We start from the raw sequence: 26,423 nt of genomic DNA on the forward strand, positions 1-26,423 counted from the left end.
CTGACAGCTGCTCCTTAAGTACTGAGGGCAAAGGAAACTACCCTGCTTTAGTTCAAAGATCTTCCTGTGATTCCTATGGAGTATTCCATAATAAAGGTTCTGATGTAGGAACTGCTTGTTACTTGCAGCATTGTGCCCATGGATGCTGGTCTGCATGTTGAAATCACCCCAGGGACACTTGGAGTCCTCGTGCTGCTGAGCTGAAATCTCCCCATGACCAAGTGCGTGTGCGTCGGGAGCCTCCAGCAGCAGCACGCTGCTGCTAGGGAAGATAAAGAACCTCTTTTTCTGTTTTGTACCACTTTGTACTGTGACACCTAACTCCAGCAATGGAATACTGCTGCGAAGGGAAGTAGATTATTTCCTTTTTGGAGCTGTTTTTGGTTCAGTCATTACCCATGAGTATCTTTTCAATGGCTTCTTCAGGAAACCACACCACAGTTTTCCTCTGTCATTGCGAAACTGCGCTTTTGAGATACGAGACACTCGTGATTCATAAAGTTATGAATTGCATTTCTTTCAGAATAAATCCATGTGTGCGTTGGACATAGCTGCCTCTTGCCTGGGGGTAACCAGAACTGATGGGGCTTGTGCAAAGAGGTCCTGACTCCCGGGTGGGTGCTTGGCTCATGGAGCTGACCTACTTTAGCTGACCTTGATTTGCTCAGAGGTGTTTGTGTACTCGTGATCAGCTTTGCTGCATGGTTAAGCTGGTCACGTGTCATCTCACTTTTTTTAAAGGGATAAACAGTAAGATTTCTTTTTACTGTCTCATTAGCCTTGTTTTAGGAGATCAGAGAAAGATGGAATGCAAGGAGGGGGAATCCTGAAGGAAGTAGTCCCAAACAGGCTGTAAAGACAAACTGTCATGGATACAGTGACAAAATATCATTTGATTCTCCTCTGCAGGAGAATCCTATCAGGAAGTAGACTCCATGGCATTTTTTTCAAGTAGGTCCTTAGAGTACTTTGGCAACAGGTTTGGCATCATAAATGGAAGATTTGAACTTTGCTTATTATATACATGGGTAACTTTTGTGTTCCTTCTCAGTGAGAATTTTTTTTAGGCACTGAACATCCAGCAGATGGAGGCTTAAAAGGCAGTAAAATATTCAATTTCCCAGAATTTTAAGAAAACCTTGTGAAAAAAACATTTCTCTGAACTGTTCACTATTTAGTGGGGCATGCTGATTTTTGCTCTGATCATTGAGTTGACATTTTCTTAACTTTAAAACTCATTTCAAGAGACATGCATGGTTCTTAACTCCTGTAATGCTAAAATGTAGGACTGTGATTGTTAGAACTGGATGAGCATTTGGGACATGGTAGAGAAAGGGCTGACTGGAAAAGAAATTGAGAATAATGCTCTTGATATGTTTTTTTCTGCTTAAATGGTCAAGACACTTAAAATAGCTGCTTTGAAACTATCAAATATAGGCAGGTATAAAATGGCACAGCTGAATGGATACTTGATTTCAAGATTTTTTTTCTATAAAACTGATATGAAATTTTTGCTTGAGATGAGCAACAATTTGTTTTTTGCATTACTGAACAGTGACTTGTGCGGTGTTCTGATTCTGAAGCTAAAATGTTGGCTATTGCAGGCATTCTTAAAGGGAAAGGACGGTGGTAAACTTACAAACCCTTTTTCTTCCACCCCCTGTTTCCTTTATTCATTCCAGCTCATCTCCTTCTGTCTGAGGTCATCATAGATGGTCCATGAAATTATCTAATGCAGTAAAATGTGAGTTCAGCAAGCACCCTTACATAGAGATGTGTTCAGAAACACACTAAGTTTAGCTATAACTAATTTCTGCACATCAAATGGGTTTGGGTCTGAACCAAGCACAGAGAAATGGCCTTGAACTGGTTTGACTGGTAAATTGAGATGCAGTAGTCTCATACACCACAGTAACACAATCGAGTCTGTAGCTATTGGACTGCTTGGGGTAAGAGAGACAAAGCAGACAACTGGGAAAAGGCTGGCATAGGGAGACAGTAGGGCCTGACCTACAAAGAGCTATGGGTGTGAATGAAGCCCTTGCAAAACAAATGTGGTTGTGGATTGAATGGCATTTCATAATTTGACTTAAATTTGTACTGATTTAGCTTTGGTCAGTTTCGGTGCCAGCTGGCTTCTTAATGTGCCTGTACCAGTATGTCACACATTCTCAAAAATGGAAAAGGGGTCAGGTTATTTGGGAAAGGACCACAGAGAAGTTGGGTAAGATGGGCAATGAGCCCTCAGCAACAGTTTGGATGCTCTGCTTCAGGAGCAGCACTGATCCTCTGTTCAGAAGTTGGCGGTACTGAGGCAATGGCTTGCCTGACCTTACACTGCAGAGCTGCAATCCTGACTGTTATTACCATAACGGGACCAGAAAATTAGATAATTTAAGCATGTGAAATTCTGAATTTGCTATTCTGGCAGAGCTGAAGAAAATGATAACAAATAACTTTGAATTTTTTTTGTCTAATAACTCAAAACATGTCTACATATGTGCTTCAGCAGAATTGGTTACAGTATGATCATGTTGACAGGATATTTGGTTGTTTGAGTTGTAAACTTCTGAGAGTGTCACGGGAGCTGCTTGTTCTGTGTACTTGGGAAGTTCTGCCATCACAGGTTAGAAAGGCAGTCAGGACATTCACAGGTACATCAACCAGAAAATTGCATCCAATAGAATTTGGAAGTTTTCTTGCAGGAGGAAAATGTCGAACAGTTTCTAAATCTTCCATAGTAAGTTTTGCTGAAAAAATTGTTTTGTGACAGCAGTGTGGAAGCAAAGGACATCCACATGTTTATAGTATGGTTGGGAAACACATTTGAGGGTGTGAGTTGTAGTATGGGGATGTGGATTTTGTATCAAACTTGAAGCTTGCAGAATAAAACCCATGTTTAACCCCTGTCCTTCAAAGATGCCAACTGCTGTTAGAGTGGAAAACAAAACAGTAAGCCAAGCCCAAACTTATGACCATCCTTAGAGGAAAGCAGTCAGGAGTGAAGGGTAAGTCTGTCTTTTGCACTGTGACAGCAATTTAACTCATTCTGGCAGCATCTGACAGCAAATGGCTCATGATTGTCATTGTGTGATCATTATGAGCAGAGGGGCTTTATGTAAAGACCAGAGAATGGTAAAAAGGGCCCATAAGGAAGTGGTGCCAAAGAGATTCCTTCTGCCCAAACCTTGGTCCGTTGGAGATGCACATCCCAACATCTAACTCTTTTGATGGGTGGATAACTTCTACACTTTGTAAGAAATGAAATTTGATCCCTGAGTTGGAAACATCTATTGCTTTTGTAAATTGTGTCTAAAACAATTGGTTTTGAGGTGTTTTTTAACAAAACCTGCTGGTTTTCCTCCCATTCAGGTTTTTGAAAGTATTTGACCAACAGAACATGAGGCATGGAAGAGTTCTAAGATTATCAGCTGCTTTGGGCTGAGCATCATCATCTTTGCCCAAGTGGATTTAGGCTTCCAAGACAGGCCTTCAGGTAAAACCTCTTCTCTTTCACAGTTGATGCTATTTAGCAGTGAACTTTTCACAGGGTTTCTTCCAACAATGTAATTATCTGCAGTCCAGAGAATTAAAAAGTGTATGTTTTGGCTGAAAAAGCCAATCAGATTCATTTGTACCTTTAACCTTCTTAGACCATCATTGGGTTATTAGGTTTTTATTTGTGGGATCTGCTGTGGTGGAGGTATTTATTTCTATGGAAATCATCTTAATTCTGTTCCATGAAATTCAGTGGAATCAGAACTTTTAAAGTTTATGAACTGTTCTGATATGATCTTCAAATGCAGAGGCACACTAAAGTAAGTGTTCCCTGTCAGAAATATTTCTGTTAGGTAGAAGCAATTGGCTGGCCAGGTAACGTAAGAATAAACCTGGTTCAGTTCAAGATCATGCTGACAAATCTTTAAAAGCAATTGTGCTACATAATGTGTTTTGAGAGTGGTCATGGTTTGTGTGCAATACTCAATGCAGCAGTAACTGGAAAAGGAGAAATTACCTGGTTTTTTTACAGCAAGAGGAAATAATAGAAACTGGTTGTTGCAGTTTTTTAATGATGCTAAGTTCAAGATAACTTTTTTGGTTAAAAATATGTAAGTGTCTGCTTATATTAATGCAGTGGTTTTTTGGTTGGCGGGTTGTTTTTTCTTTCTTCCCTAATGTTAGACAGTCCAATGGCAGACCAAAGGATGGACATATCTTCTACAATTAGTGACTTTATGTCACCAGACCCTGCTGACTTGATCTCCAGTTCCCTTAGCACTTCAGGAATGGACTGTAATAGGAAAAGAAAGGGAAGCTCAACCGATTATCAGTAAGTTGGATTTCTCTTGACTTAGCACTGCTAAAAGGAGGTGGTAACACAACAATACAGTGGGGAAGACTATAGAAATATTTATAGCAATTTTTAAATAACCTCTTCTTTACAACCTGCTTTAAAGGTTTTAATAAAGAAGAAAGCTACTCTGCACTAAGAGGCAAGTTCATGATTTAATAAAAAAAATAAAAATAAAGCTTTCATCTCAGTGCAGCTAGAATTGAGGGCTATCACTTGGGGTAAAGCTGAGGAGAAAAACTTCGGGCTGGTGGAGAAGTGGAATTAGGACTGATGAAATGTACAGTGTGAAGGTTGATTATATTCACCATTTACATAGGAAATACAGTGTCTGACTAACAGAGGGAGAAGATAATAAATTCATTGAAAAACGGAAGCAAAACTAGGAATAGTTCCTTTTCTTCACCTATTTTTTGCCTATTTAGTCACTTCCTATCAGTGTGCTGCCAACCTTTGCCTGGTGAAGCTGTTTTGGGCTCTCATTTGAATATGAATCTGAATAGTCTCTGGTTTGAGGTATTAGAGCTGCCTTTCTTTTAGTCAACTGGTTAAATCTTGTTGAACCAATCAACAGCTTGGTTCTCAGCTGTAGAAAGAGATCCCACCAACTCTGCTTTAGAACAGCAGTGAAGGGCACAGCAGAGTTTGCCAAACTCCCAGACCTCTAATGTCTCCTTCACTGGGCACACCAAGAGCAACACCAAGAGCACCCTACTTACTGCAAGTCCCTGTGCAAGCCTCCTCTGCATTGTAACTTCACAAAGTGTGGCTGCAGGGGAGTTTGTGAGTGGCCACATCCATTATTCATCCAGCCACTGAGTCCACTTTTATGTAACTTAGCACAGATTTTATTGCTGGGGGCCTCTGGATTGTTGGCAGCTCTTTTTAAGAGGAGGGGCAGAATTTTTAATCCATGCTGAGCATGATAATTAAGAATTAGAGTCTTTTTAGGAGAACTTATGCACAAAACTTTAAATTCTTCTGTGAACTGCCTTTAGTCTCCCTGAAAAGCACGTGTCCCTCTAGTTGAATTGACTACTACAAAATTGAGTGAACAGCCTCAATCTTACCAACTTCCTCTTCTCTAGAAAGGATTTCTCCATCTTTATTCCTCTGGGTAGGAAGGATTACTCAAGTCCTCTTTTCCAAAAGACAGCTTGTTCTTGTAAGTTATAATTCTGCCCTTTAGGTTCTGTGTGCATTTTTTTAAAAATGTGTGAAAACACTGTTTCCTTGAATCCTTAGTGAAATAAGTTTACAACAGCTGTAGTCATACTGCAGTTCATGTTGTGTTGCAAAGTAAATGGTGACTAGTAAGTGTTCCTCTTTGAAAGTAGAACTTAAGGTAGACTGCCTTGATCCCTCCTTATATCTATGTATATATGGGAAAATGGTCAGAAATGCTACTGTTCCAACTTCTGCTGCCTGTTAATGATTTCATTACATAACAAGTGTCCAGTTTGGTGCTTCACATACCAGTGAAGCCAGGGAGTAAGGGAGGCAGAACTAGTGTTTTAGGGGGGTTCTTTGTTCACCTCTTGAGTACAAGCAAGAGGAGTCATCAGCTGCACTTTGAGCTCTCCACAACAACTTTTTAGTTCTTTCTCCTGCAACTCCTCCAGGAAAATTCCTGCCCAGCCTATTGCTGTCACTTCAGCAAGGGCTGGTCAAATGCTGTAATCCAAGACTTCATGCACAGGACTATGAACAGTAAATTTCTTTTCTTGGGAGTAATGTTTCCAATTGAAATGTTACATGATGAGAAAACAAACTACCCTGATGCATTAGTAACTTCCCTTTTACCTCTTTTAGATTTTGCTTTCTGGGGGTGTTTAACAACAAACATCCCAGAGCTAAAGGTGCTGTCACAAGTGCTCTTTAATTGTGAGCATCAGGAGTCAGTGGCTAAGACAATAACTCAGGTGTGCAGATTGGGAGATGAAGAAAACATTTAGCTTTATTATTATTATTTTAAAACTGATCACAAAGATAATTTATCAAAGAGTGCAGTGAATAATACCTGAAAGACTACCATGTTTATTTTTAAGAAGGTTTGTGTCCATTGTTGAACAGGAATAACTAATGTGTTAATGAGATGAGAAGACTTTTTCATAAGGCTTTTATAAAACACAGCCTCTTATCATGGTAAAGCTCAGTGGTATTTCAGGTCATTTTACAGTCTTGAAGTGATGCCAGGAGTTAGTTTGCATGTAGAAATTCTGTTTAATTTCCTTATGGTATGATAAAGTCTGTATAAAGTTCAGCCTGGGACTTGACTAAAGCCAAGTGTGCATCTGTCCTGCTGGGCAAGAATCGAAAACTGAGAAGCTTGGGATACTTTATTTTTATTTTTTATTTCTGGCCTTAGAGTCCTCTGAAATCCCATTTATCTAACCACAAGGACAACACGCATAAAGCACAGATCTTTCCTTTCTGAAGATGAAACAATATCTCAATGATTTGCATAACATAATTTAGGTTAGTTATTTTATTAGTTTTTCACGTTAAGTGTAATGAACTATGCTCTCTTTCCTTAAAAAGCAGAATTATTCTTTCAGAAAGTAGATTAATTTGAACAAGCTTGTTTCTTTAGAAAATGCTCACTGCTATTGTCCTGTTTTCATTGTGCTTTTTCATTTCAAATAGAATAGGAATTAGCTTGAGAATTTCAGCAGAAAATGTAAGATATTATTCTTATTTCCTATATATGGTGTACTTTATTTTTCTTTTTTTTCAGACTCGATGGCTTTCCTTTTGAGTAAGTATAAATATTTTAGTAATTAGTTTCTCTTGAAAAAGATGCCCAGTGTTTTTTCCCCTGCCTTTTGCTTCCATGTACCTAAAATTTACAGGTAGAAATTAAACTAGAATGAGCAGGCCTAGGAATGTCCATTTAAGCACAGTTGTATAGATTTACATAAATCAAAACGTTGTCTTCCTAATTATTTTGTCTAAAAAATGAAGTGTAGTTGTAGGCATTTAGCTCTTTTTAGCAAGTACAGCTGTGAAAACTTTTGTTCTCCTCTCCTGCTTAGTTGTGCACATATGGCTACAATATTAACTGTATTAAGGGGGATTATTTCTATTCTTCATGCCTCCCTTCTTTCTTTTTTCCGTCATGCTGAAACAAAAGCTACCCATGTATCTACACTGAAAGTTGTACTAATTTCCAGTGTGCCTGGTTAGTTTCATACAGACTTGCCTTCTCTCCATGCATTTGGCCATCTCCAGTGGTGTGTTGGTTTAGGTTATTACCATCTTCTACCCCAAAACCAACTACCATAAGGCAAACTGAGCTACAGAACATACAGGCATCTGCACAAAGTTGGGTTTTCCCCCCCCTTCTAGTTAACTGAAAAACACTTTTGTAACAGATGATATCTTTGAACTGCAGCATGTTTTACTGTCAAACACATCAAACTGTGCCATTTAGTGAGTTCTGAAGGAGACACAACTAATTTAAGAAAATGTTTTAATGTTACAAAAACCACACAGCTTCCTTAGTCCTTCCAGTTTCTTGTTTTTATACTCCTATTTTTGTATTTATGATTTAGAGGTGGCAGGAATACTTCATTCTGACTTTATGGTAGAAAAAAATGTGTTGCTTTGTTCTGTTTCTGCAGGGAAGGTATGGATACAGATAAAGATGACCAACATGGAAGGTACCGTTGATACAGTCGCTGAAATCTCAGTTCCACAGTTCTGACACAGGATCCTGACTGTGGATGCCTGTTCTCAGTGTCACTGTGGTCCCAAATTATTGCTTTGCTGGGATGAAGGCATAAGATTGTTTAAACAACATGAAACAGACAAGCTAAAAAACCCCACAGTCTGAGGTGCAATATTATAAATATTGATCTTTCCTGTAGAAAGGTTAAACAAACATTCAAATTCTAGAAAAACTGATCTTAATGAGGATCACTAGGATGTGAGATGCAGTGAAAGGATTGGGTTGGGTGCTTTCAACACTAACTTTGTGATGTCATTTCTCAACAGATTGGAGTATGCAGACCAACAAGGCAGGATAAAAAATGCAAGGTATTGCTCTAAACAAATATATTTAAAAGAATTATCTCTTGCTTTTTGCCATGTATGAATTATTTGTGTATGTTTCTTCTGAAAATATCTCTTTCCAGCATTGATCTTCCCTTATTTTTCCATATCTTTGCACTGTTCACATTTTTAATTAGGTTTGCATAGAGTTTCGTGAAAACACTAATTTGGTGGGTAACTTGGTTTTAGTCACTTCATTGATGTTGAAATTGAAGCCAGATATATTTCTGGTAATGTTACATTCTTCATCTTTCTTCTTTCAGACTCAACAGTGGGTTGTGGAAGTGTTAACAGTGAATCTTAATATGGGAAGATACAAAGCTGTGCTGTGCGGCCAACACTGGGTGTGGTTTTCTGCTAAACCAGAACCTTGTGCTGCAACCTTTCCTGTTGCTTAGAACTGTTCTTTACCCAGATAATTAACATCAAATGTCTGAAGAATGTCTGCTGTCCTTTTCACGAGGACAAGAGGGTAGCTTACCTCTCCTGAGGAGGCTGCTTTTGGCCATTGTTTCACGTGCTTTGTGTTTGTCTGTGTGTGTGCAGGGAGGCTCACAGTCAGATCGAGAAGCGGCGGAGGGATAAGATGAACAGTTTCATAGACGAGCTGGCCTCGCTGGTGCCCACGTGCAACGCCATGTCCCGCAAGCTGGACAAGCTCACCGTGCTCAGGATGGCTGTCCAGCATATGAAAACACTTCGTGGTGAGTTGCCTGCGGCTGCAGGGCCATGCCAAATGGCATTTCCCCTAAGCCACGCTTTTTCTCTCCTTTTCTTGCCAAAAAGGAGGGAGTTAATTCATTTTGGGAGGGCTCCTCCCCTTTTCTTAGCATCTAATGCTCAATGTTCATTCACGACTTACTAGTTCATGGTCCAATAAATACCCTGATCTCACTGGGGCAACTTGGGGATGAGAAGATAATAATTTTCCATCATCTGACCTATTGATCGCTACTGCCAGATTCCACAGCACCAAGGCAGCTGGGGCAGGTGGGGAAAGGGAACAAAGGGCTTAAGGGCAGTGCACGGTTGATGCTGGTGCAGTACTGAGCAGTGCTCTAAGCAGGCAATGTCCCAAGTTGTTGGATAGAAAGGTTAGATTTTAAGTATAATATTCCTACAGGACTTCTAAGTTTTTGTGTTTGTACCTTTAGCTCTGTGTGAAAGAATGGAGAATATTTTGAAAACTCAGCTTTGGTCTTTTTGACCAGTTTCTGTTGCAAGCACTTGGAGGGAAACACACAGGTTTGGAAGAGTTGAGATTGTTAAAAATTGCTGTGTGTTCCTAAAGCTTCACATAGCAGTGAATCAGTGCTTGGGTGCAAGTGGTGCTGGTGCTAAAAGCTTAAGCCTTCAAGAAATGCAGTACTGAGGAAAAAAAAGGGATGCAGCTAATTGTAAAAAAGATCCTGGTGATTGTTCTCATTTGTAGGAGAGCTGGTGCCTTCAGTCATATTTAACCTCGTGGTTTTGAAAGGCTTGACTTTCCTGCCACTGTCATTTGATGAGGTTAATACTTCATAACACTTCAGTGGTTACTAATTTGACTCTCTTCTGCCTTTATGAAGGGAATAGAATGAGAAGAATTACTCCTTAATAAGTAGCTGCCTCTTTTGTTGCCAGTTTTGGGGTTTTGGCATTGTAAGATGATGTCATTGTAATGCTGGGTTTTGTCTTTGGCTTGGAATGAGAGAACTGATGTGTAAATTCCTAAGTGATCATTTGTTTACATGAGCTTGTCATGGTTTACTGAGTTATAAGGAGAAGAAATAGTTGGAATGTTTTTACTTTTTAATCTCTTATTTTTGTAATTTCTAATTCTGAGACTAGACCATAAATCAAGGACAGCCTTTGGTTCCAAAATATATCAATTTATATCTCTGAGGCATTTAATTTGAATTTGTACCTAGTGCAGTACATGTTTCTTAGCAAAAAAGCTTCATCCTTTTTTAAGTTAGTACCAACAGAGCTCATGTTGATAGTAAAACAAAACCAAAAAAGTAACTTTCATTTTAAAGAGCACAGAACAACAGTCTAAGAAGGAGCCAAAGGAAACTTGCTCATTTAAGTGTGTAAAGTTGGTGATCTGTGAATTGTTTGTTTGTTTTCTTTAGGTGCTACAAACCCATATACAGAAGCAAACTACAAGCCTGCTTTTCTATCAGATGATGAATTAAAACATCTTATTCTCAGGGTATGTTCCAACTTTTAATTAAGAGATATTAATATCTATGACTATAACTCTCCCAAAGCACACCAGTATTTTTCTGCCATGTATCTCAGCTTAAAAATGTTTTGATTATGGAGAAAAACAAAGAAATCTGCAGACTGCTTCATAGAGTCAGTGAATTTAATGATGACTAGCATTTCTTAATTCAAGCAGAAAGATTGGAGAGGGGGATCTGAGGAAACCCATATTTAGATGGTAACTGTCAGTATCTTCAGTTATTACATGAATGAACCAAAATTACATGAATTGTTTCCTTGCAGACTTGCTGCCCTGGGTTACCTTGCCATGATTTTCAGTGTGCAGTGATGCAATGAACACCTTTGTGGTTTTTTTGAGGTCACTGATATAACATGACTTAGTATGTTTGGCTGCCTGCTGTTACACTGCTTTTATAGTGTGGAGAGCTTATCTCATTAGTCAGTAGTTAGGCTCTTCAGTGGCTTGTGTAATTGTTGAAGCACTGCAGTGTCCAGATGCAGCATATGCAGAATTTAATTTCTGCAGCATTGTGACTCTGAGGATACATAATTGGGGCCTATTCCTGCATGCTTGTGTGTGACTGAAAGACTGTACTTTGCAAATATGAATTAGTTGCCTCCAGGCACAGAAATAAATATCCATGTTATGTTTGGTTTCTAAAAGAGGAGCTTTTTTAAATAGTTAAAATAACATTTTAATTTGAAGGCATTATTAAACATAATCATAATATTATTGGACAAGACATGGGTTCTTTCTTCTCCTAAAAGTTATTTTACATTCTGGGCACAATGCCCAGAATGATGCCAAAAATGTTTGCAGATGCAGAAAAACCCCTTCATTGTAATTTCACATTTTGCCTGTTGACTCAGTTATCTCTAAATGTTAAGACAGCTCTCCTGGTGTAGAAATTCTGTACTACTGTACACGAAGTGTTTTTAAAGGTTATAGTGATACAATGAGGATGTATAACTTAGGATTTGACTTTTTCCCCCCCCTTAATTAGGCAGCAGATGGATTTCTTTTTGTTGTGGGCTGTGACAGAGGAAAGATACTGTTTGTTTCAGAATCTGTCTTCAAGATCCTCAACTACAGTCAGGTATTCTTTTCCATTTTAAGTATGTTAGATCTTAAAAGATTGGAGAGCTTTTTGATGGCTATGCCTTTATCTGGGGGTAGGTATGAGAACAGCCTGTCTTGAAAGCTGAGAGGTGTTGCAAAGAGAGAGTTCTTCTCTGCCTTGTCATTAGAGAAGATTGTTTCTGGTTTCCATTCAAAGCAAAGAGGTGAAAAGGAACTAAATTTAATTCACTGATTGATGCATTCTGCTCAGGGATTTACCCTCAGGATTGCAAAAGCATTACCTAATTGGGAATGGAAGCAAATATTGAAACATCAGTCTGGGGTTCTTCCAGTAGCTTCACATGGATTTTTCAACTTAGTTTTCTTTCTCTCTGTTCTGGTTTTGCTTGCATGCTTACTGATGGAAACTGGAAAGCAGTTATAGCAAAGCCAGGTTTTTAATATATGATCAACATAAGGCTTAACTTGGACCATATATTGTGCAAATAATCTTCATTCTTTCTGTCATCTGCACCCCTCATCAAATTTAAAACTTGTATTAGTTTCAAAAGTTTTCCTCAGCCAGCCTTTAGTTAGGTATATACTAAATACCTATTCATATGTAAATAATGAAAGAGAACATTTGCAATTATGATTTTTTTTATTTAAATGTGTGGTAGAGTAAGTGAGACTGAGGAGAAACCAGAATATTTGGTTGGTGGGGAATTGAGGATGCCAGTTCTGCTAAACTCTTACTGAAAATGGTGACAGAAATTACTGTGTAATGTAGTCATAACTTCCAATACACAGAGAAAACCTTCCATCAAATCACAGGATCAGAATAGTTGATTGGAAGGGACCCTTTAAAGGTCATGCAGTCCAAACCCCCTGCAATAAGGCTGGATCTGGATGTTTGATATTCCTTGGTTACACCTATATATATAAAAGGATTGTTCATACTGGATGCTAAAATGAAGAAAATATACTGAGCCATTATTTTACTTTTTGACTGAATGTTCAATCTCTACAGAATGATTTGATTGGTCAAAGTTTGTTTGATTATCTCCATCCTAAAGACATTGCCAAAGTGAAGGAGCAGCTCTCTTCTTCTGACACGGCGCCACGAGAAAGACTCATAGATGCAAAAAGTGAGTGTTACCACCTTTGGGAGAAGTGTTACCTAGCCAGAGTCACTGCTGCTGGGGCTTTGCCTCTTGTCAGAAGTGGGGTTGAGGGGGGATGCTGGATTGTCCCATGCCAAGGAAGTTTTAGCTTAAAGACAGGAAGAAACAACAAAAGAAAAAAAAAAAAAAAAGTGAAACAGGTACCTGGAAGCTGTTGGGTTTGGCATGCACTGTGGCACAGATGCATTACTGGAACTGGCTTCAGCTGTGAGATACCCTCTCTTTTCCAGGCATCAAAGCTTTAACCTCTTCCATTAGAACATATGAAGCATTTGTTCTAATCCATCATTCTAAATGGTCAGAGTACAGTCAGTATTATCTTGGTAGGCCTTAGCTGTCACCCAAGATAGAGGATTCATTTTATTTATCTATTTATTTATTGCTTTCTGCCACTTCCATCAATGACCCAGCCTTTCTCTTAGAAGGTTTTTAACCTTGGAATCATTTGCTGCTATGTCTCTTAGCTCTGTTGCACTCTGGTATTTTGAAGTAGTTCTGTATCTCTGCTGTTCTTGAGGTGAGTGGGTGTTTAATTCCCTCTCATAACAGGAGTCTGCATTGCTTAAGTGGAAGGTGGTATCTTACAACTGCAGATTTCCAGGTCATTAAGTCCCATGCTTGTCAGGAGCAGAAATCTCCTGGATCTCAGCTCACAGAAGCCACCAGCTCAACTTCAGAAACTGAAGTTGAGAGAGATCATTCAAGGGCAGGGAGCCTGGAGGCTTCAGCAGAATCAGCCGAAGTTTTTTCTGGCTCCTGTTTTCATCGGTTGTCAAGCATGAATATCTAGTGCTGCCTCCTGGGTTTTTTTTTGTATGCCTCTGACAAAGTTAGGGCAAAAATAAATACTATGAATTACAGTCTTCCCATCTGCTATGATAGACGGATTGGTAGAATTTCAAGAACTCATCCTGGTGAAGAGTACGAGGATGTATGCACGTATTTATTTCTGTGTTGGCATGAGTAACTCAGCACAGCTTGTACTCTCACCACGGTGCAGCAGTTTGGAGGGCATGTGGTGCAGGGCAGCCTGACCTCCTGGAGATCACCTCACTCCAGTGGAATTGTGAGGGAGGCACACTTTCCACTAAAATACTGGAATTGCTGTCTTCCTCCTTATGTTAAAAGCCCACAAGGCCTGAGGAGTTTTGTTCGTGTTGACAGCTGTTTGATTTTACGTATCCCCGTGCAGAAATGGTTGGAGTGGATGGTAGGCTGGGGAAAAGTTGTTGTGTGATTTAAATCCTCCATCAGCCCTTGGAGCACTGGCCTTGCTGATACCTGTGCTCCTGATGCCTGCCATGGAAGCATCTCTTCCCAGAGCCCTGGTGGTACCAGCACTCTGCTCTTGGCTCAGAGTGATGTTTTGGTTGTTTTCCCACAGAAAAGAATCTCCTGTGAGAATATGATAAAGGTCAGGATTTATTGTTAGGGCATGTCCATCTGCACTTATTTGTGCAAGGCAAGGGAGACTTCTTAGACATAACTGGAGGTCTTGGGGATCTGCAGTCCCTGTGTAGCTCCCAGCTACCTTTTTTCCTTCTCCTATCCCTGAAGTGTCATTGGGGCTCTTCTGCTCTGTATGCACATGTGTTTTCTGAGTGGGTGCTGTGATAGAAAAGTGCCAGTCTGAAGGGTCAGGAGCCTCCTGAGTGACTGTGTATGTAATTCTGCTCTGGCTATGGAGAAATAATCTCTCTATTTTTAATCAGTTCAGAGAAATTACAGTGTTCATTACAGGACTTGTGTGGATTTGTCCAATTTCTTGCTAATCATTGGACTCAGAGCCCTGTGTTCTTGAACTCGCCTCAGTGTTTCCACAGCAGGAAGCGGAGTCAGAACTTGCAGTGTTGGTATGGTCAGCTGGGTGTGCTGCACAGTCACATACATAAAAACCTCAGAAACGGGACTTCTGTGCAGGGCCCAGTGAGGCTGAAGCATTGTAGGGTGGGGTTTTTGGGGTAGCCACGTGTGTGGTTCACTCTGCACCTGACAGACTCTCCCCCACCCCCCGTGTTTGCGCAGCCGGACTCCCGGTAAAGACGGACATAACGCCCGGGCCCTCGCGGCTCTGCTCCGGAGCACGGCGCTCCTTCTTCTGCAGGATGAAGTGCAACAGACCCTCCGTCAAAGTAGAAGACAAGGATTTCCCTTCTACCTGCTCAAAGAAGAAAGGTAACCATTATGCTTTTATTACCAAGGCTGTCAGGATTTTTTCATACGATCTCTCATTTGCAGTGGTTAAATTTTTTACATTTATTGATGTTTCTTATTAAGATTCTGAACTATGTCTAGGTCTGTTATTTCTTCAAACTCCCCCTCACTCCCCTCGAGTATCTCTTACACACCTGCATTAGTATTTAAAGCCAAATTCTCCACTCTGCTCTCTTGAAACTTTTTCAGGCAGTTTGTGCCAACAGTTCTGGGGTGGTTATTGCATCATCTTCAGACATTGGTCAGATCACATTCGGTCTTCACCACCTGGCCAATGTCTCCAGTAAAGGGGAGCTGTTCCTTGTCCTCTGCTTCTGTTTGCCCAGTGATGTTTGGGTGGGTATCCACCTCAAAAAAAAGTGTATTCTAAGTTCATCTGTGGGTTTGGTACATTCTGAGGACTGGAAACCTGGCATTTCTATGCCTGGAATATTTGGTCATAGCATTAGCAGTGTTGATAATATTTTTTCCTCTGCAGGATATTAGTCTAGGCATGTTGGAATATATATTTAGCCCAAATGTGAAGGTTTCTTCTTTGAGTACTGTGAATGATAGATTTGGTGTTTGTTAGTTAAAGTGAAAAGACAAACAGCAAGAGAACAGAGGCCATTTTGGTGTATTCTCTGGCTGTGGCAGCTGCCCCAACTCCTTGTGAGGTTCAGACACAGCTTCAGCCTTGGATCCTGCTTTTGTGCTCATTGCTGAGGAAGCCAGTTTGTATAGTGTGGCGTAAGCCTTTTACTCTACCTCCCTGTGAAAGTCATCTTCCTTGGAGTTTTCAGGCCTGCTCAGTGCTGAGGAATAGGAATTCTCCTTTTGGATACTGACTTTTACTGGCTCTTGCAAATGTTCATCACCCCTGTCTACAGCTGTCCCCTGTACACCCCAAACAGTGTATGTTCTGCCAAACATGTTCCTGGGTTTTGTAGGAGCCCCAGGTTAAGTTGAAAGAGGCAGTGTATTTATTAATCTAATTTCTTCAAACATTCCTTTGGATTGTTTGCCTCCTTTGCTGAAATAATAAAATGTGATGCAATTTCTGCTCAAAATTACCAAAAGCAACCAAAAGCTATGTGATGTTTCAGCATAAACAGGGGTTTTGCCAAGATAAATTGTTTATTGGATTATCTCAGATTAGCTGCATTACAGCAGGAGTGCTGAAAAATCCCTTAGAATCACAGAGTCCTTACGGTTGGAAAAGATTTCCAAGATTATTGAGTCCCAGCCTTTGACCAAACATCACCTTGTCAGCCAGACCATGGCACTGAGTGCTGTGTCACTTCTTGAACACCTCCAGGGATGGGGACTCCATCACCTCCCTCGGCAGCCCCTTCCATGCCTGACAGTCTTTTCAGTGAGGAAATTCTTCCTGAATCCTGACCTGACCCTCCCCTGTCGCGGCTTCAGGCTGTATCCCCTTGTCCTGTTTCTTGTTTCCTGGGAGAAGAGGCCGATCCCCACCTGGCTCCCCCCTCCTTTCTGGCAGTCCTAGAGAGTGATAAGGTCACCCCTGAGCCTCCTTTTCTCCAGGCTAAACACCCCCAGCCCCCTGAATTTCCTGCATAAGAGAGGAGATGCATTATTAGCAGAACTGAGTTGAAGTTCTCCAAAGCTGCATCCATGACCTAACTGCTTTCTTGGGTTTTGTTGGTTTGTTTTTTGGGTTCTTTTTTTTGTTTTCTTTTTACAGCAGACCGCAAAAGCTTTTGCACTATTCATAGCACAGGCTATTTAAAAAGCTGGCCTCCAACAAAGATGGGCCTAGATGAAGATAACGAGCCAGATAACGAGGGTTGTAATTTAAGCTGCCTTGTTGCCATTGGAAGGCTCCATCCCCACGTGGTCCCGCAGCCGGTGAACGGCGAGATCCGCGTGAAGCCCACGGAATACGTGTCCCGGCACGCCATCGACGGGAAATTCGTCTTTGTAGATCAGAGGTGAGAATTCCTCCAACACCTTCCGCTGTCCAGCACTGCCTCACGGACAGCTTTCCTTGCAGCAGTGTAAATACCATGGGGAAAATAAATTGCTGCCCTTTTTAGCTTTTTACTGTGAGCTGGGTTGGGTTTTGAGGTGGAGCTCAAAGCTGTTACTATGCATATTTTCAGTATGACTGGTTAAAGTTTTAAAAAATCCCCCAAACTTCCAAAAATACGGGAGAATAACGCCAGGATCATTTCTGCCGGTTCATTAAGGGGGTTATGTACATGTGAAATCTACAGAAGAAAATGTTTTGAAACTGGACCCTAATTGCTACCTGTGTTACTGGAACCCTTTTGCAAACACCACACGGTTAAGTGGCTGCAGAGGCTGGGTTAGGCTTTGCTAGCACGTACACTTACATAACTGGTTACTGGGGCACATTCTGCTGGGTTAATGCTTCTCTATGGGATCCTTTGTGTCTGTAAGCAAAGCTTTTCATAAGGTTATCTCTTGGAAACGGGTTGAGAACTTGTGCCAGTGTGGTATCTGCTTTCAAACATCAATTTATTATCTAAAAGGCTAATTCTTTCCTTTTCCAAAAGAAATTACTTGAATTTGCTTAAGTAGCAGGCAGATATGACCTGAATCTTCCTTGAAAATTACTGGATCTTGGAGGGAAAAGTAGGAGGTTGAAGGATGTTAATGGAGAGGTTATGCTGGGTTGGTTGGAGAGGGGTTGCTTGGTTCCTTTCCTTGTCAACAGGGATTGAGACTGCCCAGGTGAGGCTGTTCCAATTTCCCTGTGGCTTTGGCTCAGCTGCTAGAAAAGCCCAAACTCCAAACTCTGACAGAATCTGCTTGCTGCAATTGCTTTCAGAGGAGACTGAGCTGATCTTTAGTGCCCTTTGAGAGGAAGTAGAGGATAGTCATGGGAGGAAGTGCAGTAAGGAGACTGGTTTGGTTTTTTTTATGTTACCTATCTGGTTTGGGGTGGTTTGGCTGTGTCTTTTGGTTAGGTTGTTTGGGTGTTTTTGGTTTTAATTTGATAGAAAGCTTTGGAAAGTACCAACTCTCGAGTGCTCGCCCTGGGAGCTGTGGGAGCATTCATAGCTTGCTGTTGCCCAGAAAATGCCATTCTGTCTTGTTTATAAGCAAGTTTTATTTTCAAAAGATCAGACATATTCCCCTGATGAGTAGTTTTGAGGCATTTCTAAAATAATGAGACTCAGAAAATGTTGACCCATTGGATTTAAACACATACGCTTTTATTTAATTGTTTTCCAGCTGTTGTTTGCAGTCCTTGGAATGTGTTTGCTACTTCAAAGGGCTCTTTGAAGGGGAATTTATTTAGAAGACAGCCTGGTCTCTAGGCCTGAAGTTGACATCCAATGATCCTTGCTTCTACTGGAGAATATTTAGGCACCTGTAAAAGTTGGAAGCAATTTCTTTCCAAGTCAGGTTTTTTTGTTAATATAGACTTGCACTGTTCCTTTAGCATTTGTCCAAGGAACTCAGGCAAGAAACACTTCTTAAACTCCCTGTGACCCTTTGTGTCCTTATGGATTGGATGGTCCCTGGAGAAGCTCTGCTGTGTGTCAGGTACCAATTAGCTGGGCTGCCACAGCCAGGGAACTGCTTAATAATTCACTGTTGGAACGCTGCACTGAACAGGGTTTTAAAGAGAATGTCTCTCCTCTTCTTTATTCAGTACTTCTAATTGGTCTGCATGGTGAATTTGAGAGTAAAATTAAGTTTCTTGTCTATGCAGATGACATCAGACACAGCTTCAGAATTCAGAGCTGCGTTGTTTTGTCGGAGAAGTGAGCTGAGGAAAAGAGGAAATACAGGATGAAATTCCAGAAGGACACAAACAATTTCCTTCCTTGCATAATAGGACAGGGTCAGATATTGGATTCACCAAGTCCATTGCCATCTGTCACTTGGTGCAGATTCTCCTTTCCACAGCACCTGTACATCCTGCTGTGAAAAGAAAAGGGTTGACAAATCACCTGTTGATGCTCATGCTGGTTGTTCCTCATCTATGTCAGGTGTCCCACCACAGCAGTGCTGCTAAAAGCCTTGGTTGCTAAAGTTCTTGGAAAAATACTGGAATAAGGTTGACTTGGTTGCCAGCTCTTCCATTTTAAAGATAGCCTTTGTTTTGCTGCTTTGTGGTTCTCTTAGAGATTGCTTTGATGGGTTATCTTGGGGTTTAAGTGTCCTGGGATAAGGCTCACCAGACAAAAGTCAGTTTAAATTCTTGTTTCCTTCACCAGGACTGAGGTGTTTGATCTCCCTGTCAAGGAGGACTTGAGGTGTAAAGCACCCAGTTGGTGCTGAATTCTCTTGGTGTGTTTGGGAACATACAAGAAGTGCCCCACATTTAAATACTATGGATTTTGTGCTTCAGCTTTTTTCCTTCTGTTCTTATTCATAATTATTAATATGTACCAATTTCTACATTTTATAATATTTAATTTGGGCTTTTTTGAGATTGCAGAAGAGGTGTTGATCTACCCAGCTTTGTTCCTTGTTGCCCTTCATGTTTAATTTGCATTGGAATAGTCTGGAATTGTGAAACTTACTTCAGTTTCTTCAAGGAACTGTCACTTCTCCCTCAGTAATTTTCTCCTAAGAAACGTACAAAATCCAAGTTGAGTTTGGTGGGGTGTTGTTTCGTCCCACTCTTGAGTTCTCCATACCTTTGATGTCTGTTTTGCAGTGGCATTTTATGCAAAAAGCTTGGTGTTACCTTGTGGCTGCTACAGGGCAGCTTTTTTCAGGCTTAAATTCCCAAAATTACAGTGTATCTTCAAAGCTATTTAGAAACTCTTACATCCCCTCTGGTGGTGGTAGGTCAGATGTAATACCTGAGGGCTCTGGGTGTTAGGTACTTTTTTAATTACCTGAGAATTAAAAATAGTATTCTTAAGGAATTACTTTTACCTTCTAAGCTGAAAATTCCTTTCCGCATTACTTGAGCCTTACCCAGCCTCGGTGTGAGATTTAGGAATCTCTGACTAATACTTCAACTTGAAAAGATTTTTTTTGTTTTCTTTATTTTCTTCCTCTCCCTCCCTTCCCCAGGGCAACAGCCATCCTGGCATACTTACCCCAGGAACTTCTAGGTACTTCATGTTATGAATATTTTCATCAAGATGATATAGCACATCTTGCAGAATGTCACAGACAAGGTACAATTACTAATAATTCAGGAAAGAAATTTTGTTCAAAATATTGGGGACAGTTGTTGTGTATTAAGGAAACCCAACAGACTTGAAAAGATTTGGGTATTGCTGTTTGCAAGTGCTTTAGTGGAGAACATTGTGCTGTATGTGCCAAACACTGTGATTATCTTAGACTTGCATGGATTTGTAGGGAATATTTGAGGTTCGGGATAGGTGAGGGGGATGAGGGAGGAACAGCATTTTTCTTGAGGGGTGAGGGGAGGAATTAACTGGGTTTTCCCTGACAAGGGCTCTATTTATGTTGTTGTGGTGCCTGTTTGACACAAATCACTTGCTTTCTGCCTGTCTTCAGTTTTGCAGACAAGAGAAAAAATTACAACTAACTGCTACAAGTTTAAAATAAAAGATGGCTCTTTTATTACGTTGCGGAGTCGCTGGTTCAGTTTCATGAACCCTTGGACCAAAGAAGTAGAATACATTGTCTCCACAAACACAGTCGTTTCGTAAGTGCTTTTCCCTCAGCAGGTGCCTGGAAGTGCCCATTGTTCTGCCCTTTTCTCATGTGAGATTTGACCTAAATATGTGCACACCTTCTGTATGACAATAGGTGTCTCCTCCAGATAACACCCTGGGGAGAGGGGCTTTGGTTTAACAGCTGCAGTAATTTCATTTCTGATTGTTAAAGCCTGCAGAAAATAGAGATATTTTCTTTCTTTGGGAAAACCTGGGATTCGGTCTTTGTAGGGTCTTACAGGACATGCATTTCTTTGCTTTGGCAGGTACTTCTTCCCCCCTTTTCCTTTTCCTTGAGGTGACTTCTCTCAGCAGAATAACTGCTGTAGAGGAATTCTCTGATGAGAGAAGCTGTTGGGGTCCTGCCCTGCACGCTGAGCTGTGTGAATGAGCAGGGTGGTTCATTTCTGTTGTTTACCCAGCCCTGGTGTCAGGCACAGAGGTGACACTGACTCACAGACTACTGAAACCCTGAAGCATTCCATACTGAAGCTCTGGCTTGCATGACTTGGGTTTTAGTCGCTGATAGGGCTTTCTCTCACTGATTCATCTAATCCTTGACCTCCACAGCACCACAGTCCTGGACAGCGGGGACGCGGCCTTTCCTCAGCTGGCGGCGTCCCCACACAGCATGGACAGCGTGCTCCAGGCTGGAGAAGGTAATTCCTGTGCTCTGGGAGTTACTGGCTGTCGTGCCTTGGGAGCAGCTCATCCTGCCTGCCCAGATTTGCTGCACTTCTGCACTGAGATGTGTTAATATGCTAAGGAAAATAAGGTTTAGTTTTGGGACTGAGCCGCAGCTGCTGAGGGTTGCTGTTGTTAAATATGCATTTCCAAAAGCAGGCAATTATCCACTCTGGATAAGCAGTGCTGTGGCCTTTCCTGCCCTCTCAGTGTGGTCTTTTCTCTGCTGTGGAGTATATTGGGCTCCTCCCTGACAACCTCCCAAGTGCTGTGCAAATGTGAATCACATTACAGCAACAGCTCCTGACTGTTCAGCCCTCACTTTTCCCTCCACTTTTCAATTCCTGCAGTTACCTGCCAGGAGCTTTATTTGCAGTCATCAGGAACCTTGGGCTTTTCCCATATTGAATGGAATATGCACTGGCAAGTTCTTCACACAAAGCAGAGAACAAACATGTTTGGAAAAGAGCCTGTTTGGGCACAGAGAAGAGCAGGTCTGACAAGGCCATTCTGTACAGCTCTGGACAAGAGGTAGCACCAGATGCTTGGTTTTAAAAGAGGACAACAGCCAGATTCTGAAGGAGTTGGGATCTGTTCTGTCCCTGCTGGCACTGAGGGACATCTGAGACCCAGCACAGCTCAGGGCGAGCCAGAGCTTTTCATACATTCGAAGGCACTCACCAGTTGGTGGAACTGTAAATAAATCCAGTTCAGAAGGTCCTGCAGCTGCTCAAAGCCTAAACACAGATGCTCTGTGGAGAAGCTTTGCAAGCTTTTATCTGACCTTAAGACAATCTACTCATTTCAGGTGGCCCCAAAAGGACCCATCCTACTGTGCCTGGAATTCCAGGTGGAACAAGAGCTGGGGCAGGTAAAATAGGGAGGATGATTGCTGAAGAAATCATGGAGATTCACAGGTGAGAGAAAATGGTGTGAATTTAAGTTATTTTATTATTGTTCTTTAAGAGGAAATTAAGGAAGTCTAATTCCTCTTAAAGAACAACTTATTCAAGATGAATAAGGAGTGATCCGGCTGTATTTCACAGACAGCTACAGATTCCTGTTCAGCATCCCTGAGGCAGTCAACCCCCACAATGAAAGCATGAAGTTACAGACTCCCAGCTTTCTCTTGCAAAAGGCTGATCCTGGAACTTTTTTGCAGGGTGATGATGATGATGATGATGATGACCTGTTTACCACGGACAGGAGTTAAAAAGAGCAGCTAACTAGAAACACATCCATTCCAGACTGTTCTTTTCCCAGTGACTTGAGGCTGTGAGTGGCACAACCTTCAAATGCCAAAGCTATTGACTGTGTGCCAGAACAGCGATGTTTGTTTTCGTGCAGTCCATTCACTCAGATGCTTTTGGAGTTGTTAGATGTGCATGATGAGCTTGTGCAGTTCCCCTGCAGCTCTTGGAGCAAGGACACCATGCTGGGGACTTCCCGTGGTACTCAGGATGTGGGCCTGGGTCAAACACAGGGTCCCTAAGGGACTGTGGGGATCCACAGCTGCTTCTTGTGTTCTCACCTCTGTGAGCAGCTGCTTTCAGTGGGTGCCACTTAATTTCTGTTGGCTAAAAATCCCTGTTCTTCATGGATTTCCTTTTGGGAACTGTGTTCCCTTTCCTATAAAAGTGGTCTCACCCAGCAGATGTTTAGTGGTAGCAATTTAACCAGACTGAGCTGCAGTCCAGGAGCACATTCAGTCTGTTTCCATAGTTCTGTTCCTGCTGCAGGCAGGAGACTCCTTCCCATCCTCACTTAAGGCAACAGCAGACCTATGCCTAAGACTTTGTTCCTTGCTGTAGGAAGAAGAGGAAAAAGGGGAGAGAGGAAAAGAAAAAAACCCAAGGCAGAGCCAATACTTTGAAGCTTAACCATCCCTTTCAGTAGCTGTAAAACACTTAATTAGCCAAGTGAGTGTAGTAGTGCAGTTACCACCCATGCTTGCATTTCAGTTCCGACCCTGGGTTAGTTCCAGTCCTTTTTCAGCAGCTGTTACTATTTTCCAAAGCTGCCTTCTGTTCAGCTTTCCCAGGGGAACTCTGCCAAGGAGAAGATTCCCATTTTCATTGCTTTTCCCTGTAACTACCCCTCCTCCCTTTGGTCTAGAGATTTGTTGGTTCTACAGTCAATACATTATTCATTATTAAAGATGTTTGATCAAGCTGTGGAAAACGGAAATGAACAATGTGGCTTTAAGCAGTTAAAAACAATCCAGTGTCCAGAGTACTTCTGTAGCAGTAGTTCACTGAAGGAGTCTGGGTTATGTGATTGAGGCAGCTGGAATTCTTAGCTGATGGACATTGAAGTAAAATACACAAAAATGAGGCTTTCCATAGCAGCCTTTTCCTCTGACTCAGGGAAGGCTGTCCAGGAACAAAAACGGGGAGGAGGTAAAGCATGCAGACCAAGCAGGCTGGATTTACACACATTGCTGCTCCTGCTGGTTTGAGGAACACTGGAAAAGGGAGGAAATTACAAAAATGAAGCTCATGCTTTCAGCACCTTATGGCATCTGGTACTGAAGTCAGCATTTGAAACTCCCAGTCTCTGAGTTGCTTGTAAATCCATGCCTGCTTTTATCCATGTTTTAGGATAAGAGGATCATCACCTTCCAGCTGTGGCTCAAGTCCCCTGAACATCACCAGCACCCCCCCGCCCGACACATCCTCGCCGGGAGGGAAGAAGGTAAGAACAGCTACCCCCACAGTCCATGGCAAGGGATGTGGGATTTGCTTGTGGGAACAACTCCTGGCTGCTGGGCTGGAAAGGCCTGACCCAGCCAAAGTGCTGCAGTGGTCACAACCCCTGTACAGCACTGCCTGCAGGGCAGGGAGCAGCACTTCCCAAACACCAGCAGCCTTTGAAATCCACCTGCCCTTTAGGTTGTATTTTTCCAGCGGAGCTGCAAGGAACAGCTCTCTCCCCACCCTCCAAAAACTCTCTAACACCCCGTGCTGGTGAACGCTGGAAGTGCTGGCACGGGAGCGCTGGCTGTGCCCGAGTGGATCCCACCAGTTGTGCTACAGCGCTGCTGTAGGACATACCAGGACAATTCGGAGCTTTCCTGGCACTGGGAGGGTGTTTCTAAGCCAACGCTGTGCACCTGCCCCGCTCTGAGATGGCTTGAGTAGCACTCAGGTGCCATTACCAGCACTGAGCCACCTGAACACTTGTCCTGGCTGCTTCCAGCAATCTCTAAATGCTTATGGAAGTTTTATCCGAAGCAAGAAGAACAGTTATCCAGATCCTTATGCACTGCTTCAGACTTACTTAACCTTTTTACTCAGAAATTATGATGACTACACATAAGAATTGCTTGTACTGGAGCAGACAGTAAATGTTTCTGTCTATTTCCAACTCTCTTTGTTCTTGAAATAAAACTTCAAGTTGGAACAGTTAAAATTCCAGTAATAGTTATTCTTGCTGCTTCTGCCCTACAGTATTCAACATCTACACACAGAATAGGGGCTGCTGGCGTGGCATAAAGGAAAAAACAGGTGGAGGATTGGGTGTTTTCAGCACCCCTTGATATTTCTCTTTGTTTAGAAGAGTGTTTGTTATAAACCACAGGGGTTTTTTGGGGAAGTCCATCTACCCTATATAAAAAATCCCAGTATAGGACAGTTTAAGACTCCATGCACCATTTCATGCTGCTTTATAGCTTCTGTTTTGTCTTTCAAGATCTTGAATGGTGGCACTCCAGACATTTCTTCAGCTGGGCTGCTGTCTGGGCAAATCCAGGATAATTCTGGGTACCCATATTCCGACAACTCCTCTATCCTGGGTAAGTGAAGTCACGCACGCACATCCTCAATGCTGCTGAACACACATGGACACTGTAACAAGGTGGTTGGTTTTAGCAGTAACTTGCTTTTACCATCTGCAGGCTCCAGCTGGGGCACAAAGCCCACAGCCACCCACCCACTCTGTGTGCCCCAAGAGGCACCTGCAGCCTATTTTGTAAACTTTCCTTGCACTGGCAAGTTTCTTAGGTAGTGCTTGGAAGCCTCTTGGCTCTTGCTGAGTCAGTGTGGGTTGGCTCAGCTCCCCCTGCCTGCTGCCTCCCAGATGTTGGTGTGGGGCTGTGTTTGAAGTCTGGCTCTCAGCTTGTCCCTGAGGTGTGGTGGTCACTGCTGCGGTGACCCAGTGTCCCTCCTCTCACACCCAGCTGCCAGGGCCGTCCCTGGCACTGCAGCCTGGGCCTGGAACCCCTGGCTGTTCCCCACATGCGCCATCCCAGCCGGAGGCAGTGAGGTGAGCAGCCACACTGAGCAGCTGGCTCATGCTGTGCTCCCCTGCAGGGGAGAACTCCCACATAGGCATCGACATGATCGACACGGAGCAGGGCTCGAGCAGCCCCAGCAACGACGAGGCGGCCATGGCGGTCATCATGAGCCTGCTGGAGGCCGACGCGGGGCTCGGCGGCCCCGTGGACTTCAGCGACCTGCCCTGGCCCTTGTAAATGAAGCACCCACCACCCACTATCAAAGTGCATTTACTGGTGGAGCTCTGCAGTCTGTGAAACCTGTGAGACTGAGAGGCTTTTATGTAGGAATTTCATAAAAGCTGTGTCAGAACGCAACTCATCCTACCATGTGTAACTTCAGACAAAGTGGAATAACCTGCTACAGTGTTCTGTGTTGATTTGGTTAGCTGTGTATAGCTTGCAACACTTGTATATTTTGGATTCTGTTGTTTGAAATTTTTTTTAAATCACTGTGCAACTCACTGGCATCAGTGGTAGCTTTTATATGCAAATGACCATTTCAGATGTATGGTGTGTTTTTACACTGCAAAACAGTCCCCATGTGGATATTTCTTATACTAATTGTACCATAAAGCTGTTTATTCTTTCTTGTAAGAATCCTTTACTATAAATATTGTTAAAGTGTAATGTATTAGACAGTTAAATATTTTTAAAATAAATGTTTCCCTTGTTCTACGATGGAGCATTTACTTTGATAAATAAATTTGATAAAACCCTGCTGAAGGTGCATGCTGGAAGCACTTGGTATTTATCATTTCTTTAGCCTTGG

The 26,423-nt window shown here is 42.1% G+C and overlaps 1 protein-coding gene across 6 annotated transcripts; it reads left to right on the top strand.

Annotated features, from left to right (window-relative positions):
• The first annotated feature begins 244 nt into the window (after positions 1–244).
• ARNTL (aryl hydrocarbon receptor nuclear translocator like) lies at positions 245–26,391 on the top strand. Of its 6 annotated transcripts, none has more exons than XM_008644059.2 (19): positions 246–614; positions 3,373–3,496; positions 4,183–4,330; positions 7,089–7,109; positions 7,975–8,013; positions 8,348–8,389; positions 8,951–9,108; positions 10,519–10,598; positions 11,617–11,709; positions 12,703–12,820; positions 14,882–15,031; positions 16,761–17,007; positions 20,081–20,187; positions 20,534–20,684; positions 21,265–21,353; positions 22,187–22,295; positions 23,979–24,072; positions 25,069–25,171; positions 25,689–26,391. In XM_008644059.2, exons 3-19 carry the CDS (start codon positions 4,191–4,193, stop codon positions 25,847–25,849), a joined length of 1,902 nt encoding a protein of 633 aa, XP_008642281.1. In that variant the 5' UTR covers positions 246–614; positions 3,373–3,496; positions 4,183–4,190; the 3' UTR covers positions 25,850–26,391. The 6 variants fall into 6 exon arrangements, with proteins under 6 accessions (XP_008642284.1, XP_008642281.1, XP_017581804.1 ...); XM_017726315.1 differs by having other exon boundaries at positions 16,764–17,007; XM_008644062.2 differs by lacking the exon at positions 7,089–7,109 and having other exon boundaries at positions 245–614; positions 16,764–17,007.
• The last annotated feature ends 32 nt before the right edge of the window (positions 26,392–26,423 follow it).

This window comes from Corvus brachyrhynchos, unplaced genomic scaffold (genome assembly GCF_000691975.1).
Source record: "Corvus brachyrhynchos isolate BGI_N302 unplaced genomic scaffold, ASM69197v1 scaffold281, whole genome shotgun sequence".
Classification (NCBI taxonomy): domain Eukaryota; kingdom Metazoa; phylum Chordata; class Aves; order Passeriformes; family Corvidae; genus Corvus; species Corvus brachyrhynchos.

Coding starts and splice junctions, on each gene's coding strand:
- ARNTL (XM_008644059.2), top strand. CDS start 4,191: ATGGCAGACCAAAGGATGGACATATCTTCTACAATTAGTGACTTTATG. Junction 4,331..7,088: donor GGAAGCTCAACCGATTATCA/GTAAGTTGGATT, acceptor CTTTTTTTTCAG/ACTCGATGGCTTTCCTTTTG. Junction 9,109..10,518: donor GCATATGAAAACACTTCGTG/GTGAGTTGCCTG, acceptor TGTTTTCTTTAG/GTGCTACAAACCCATATACA.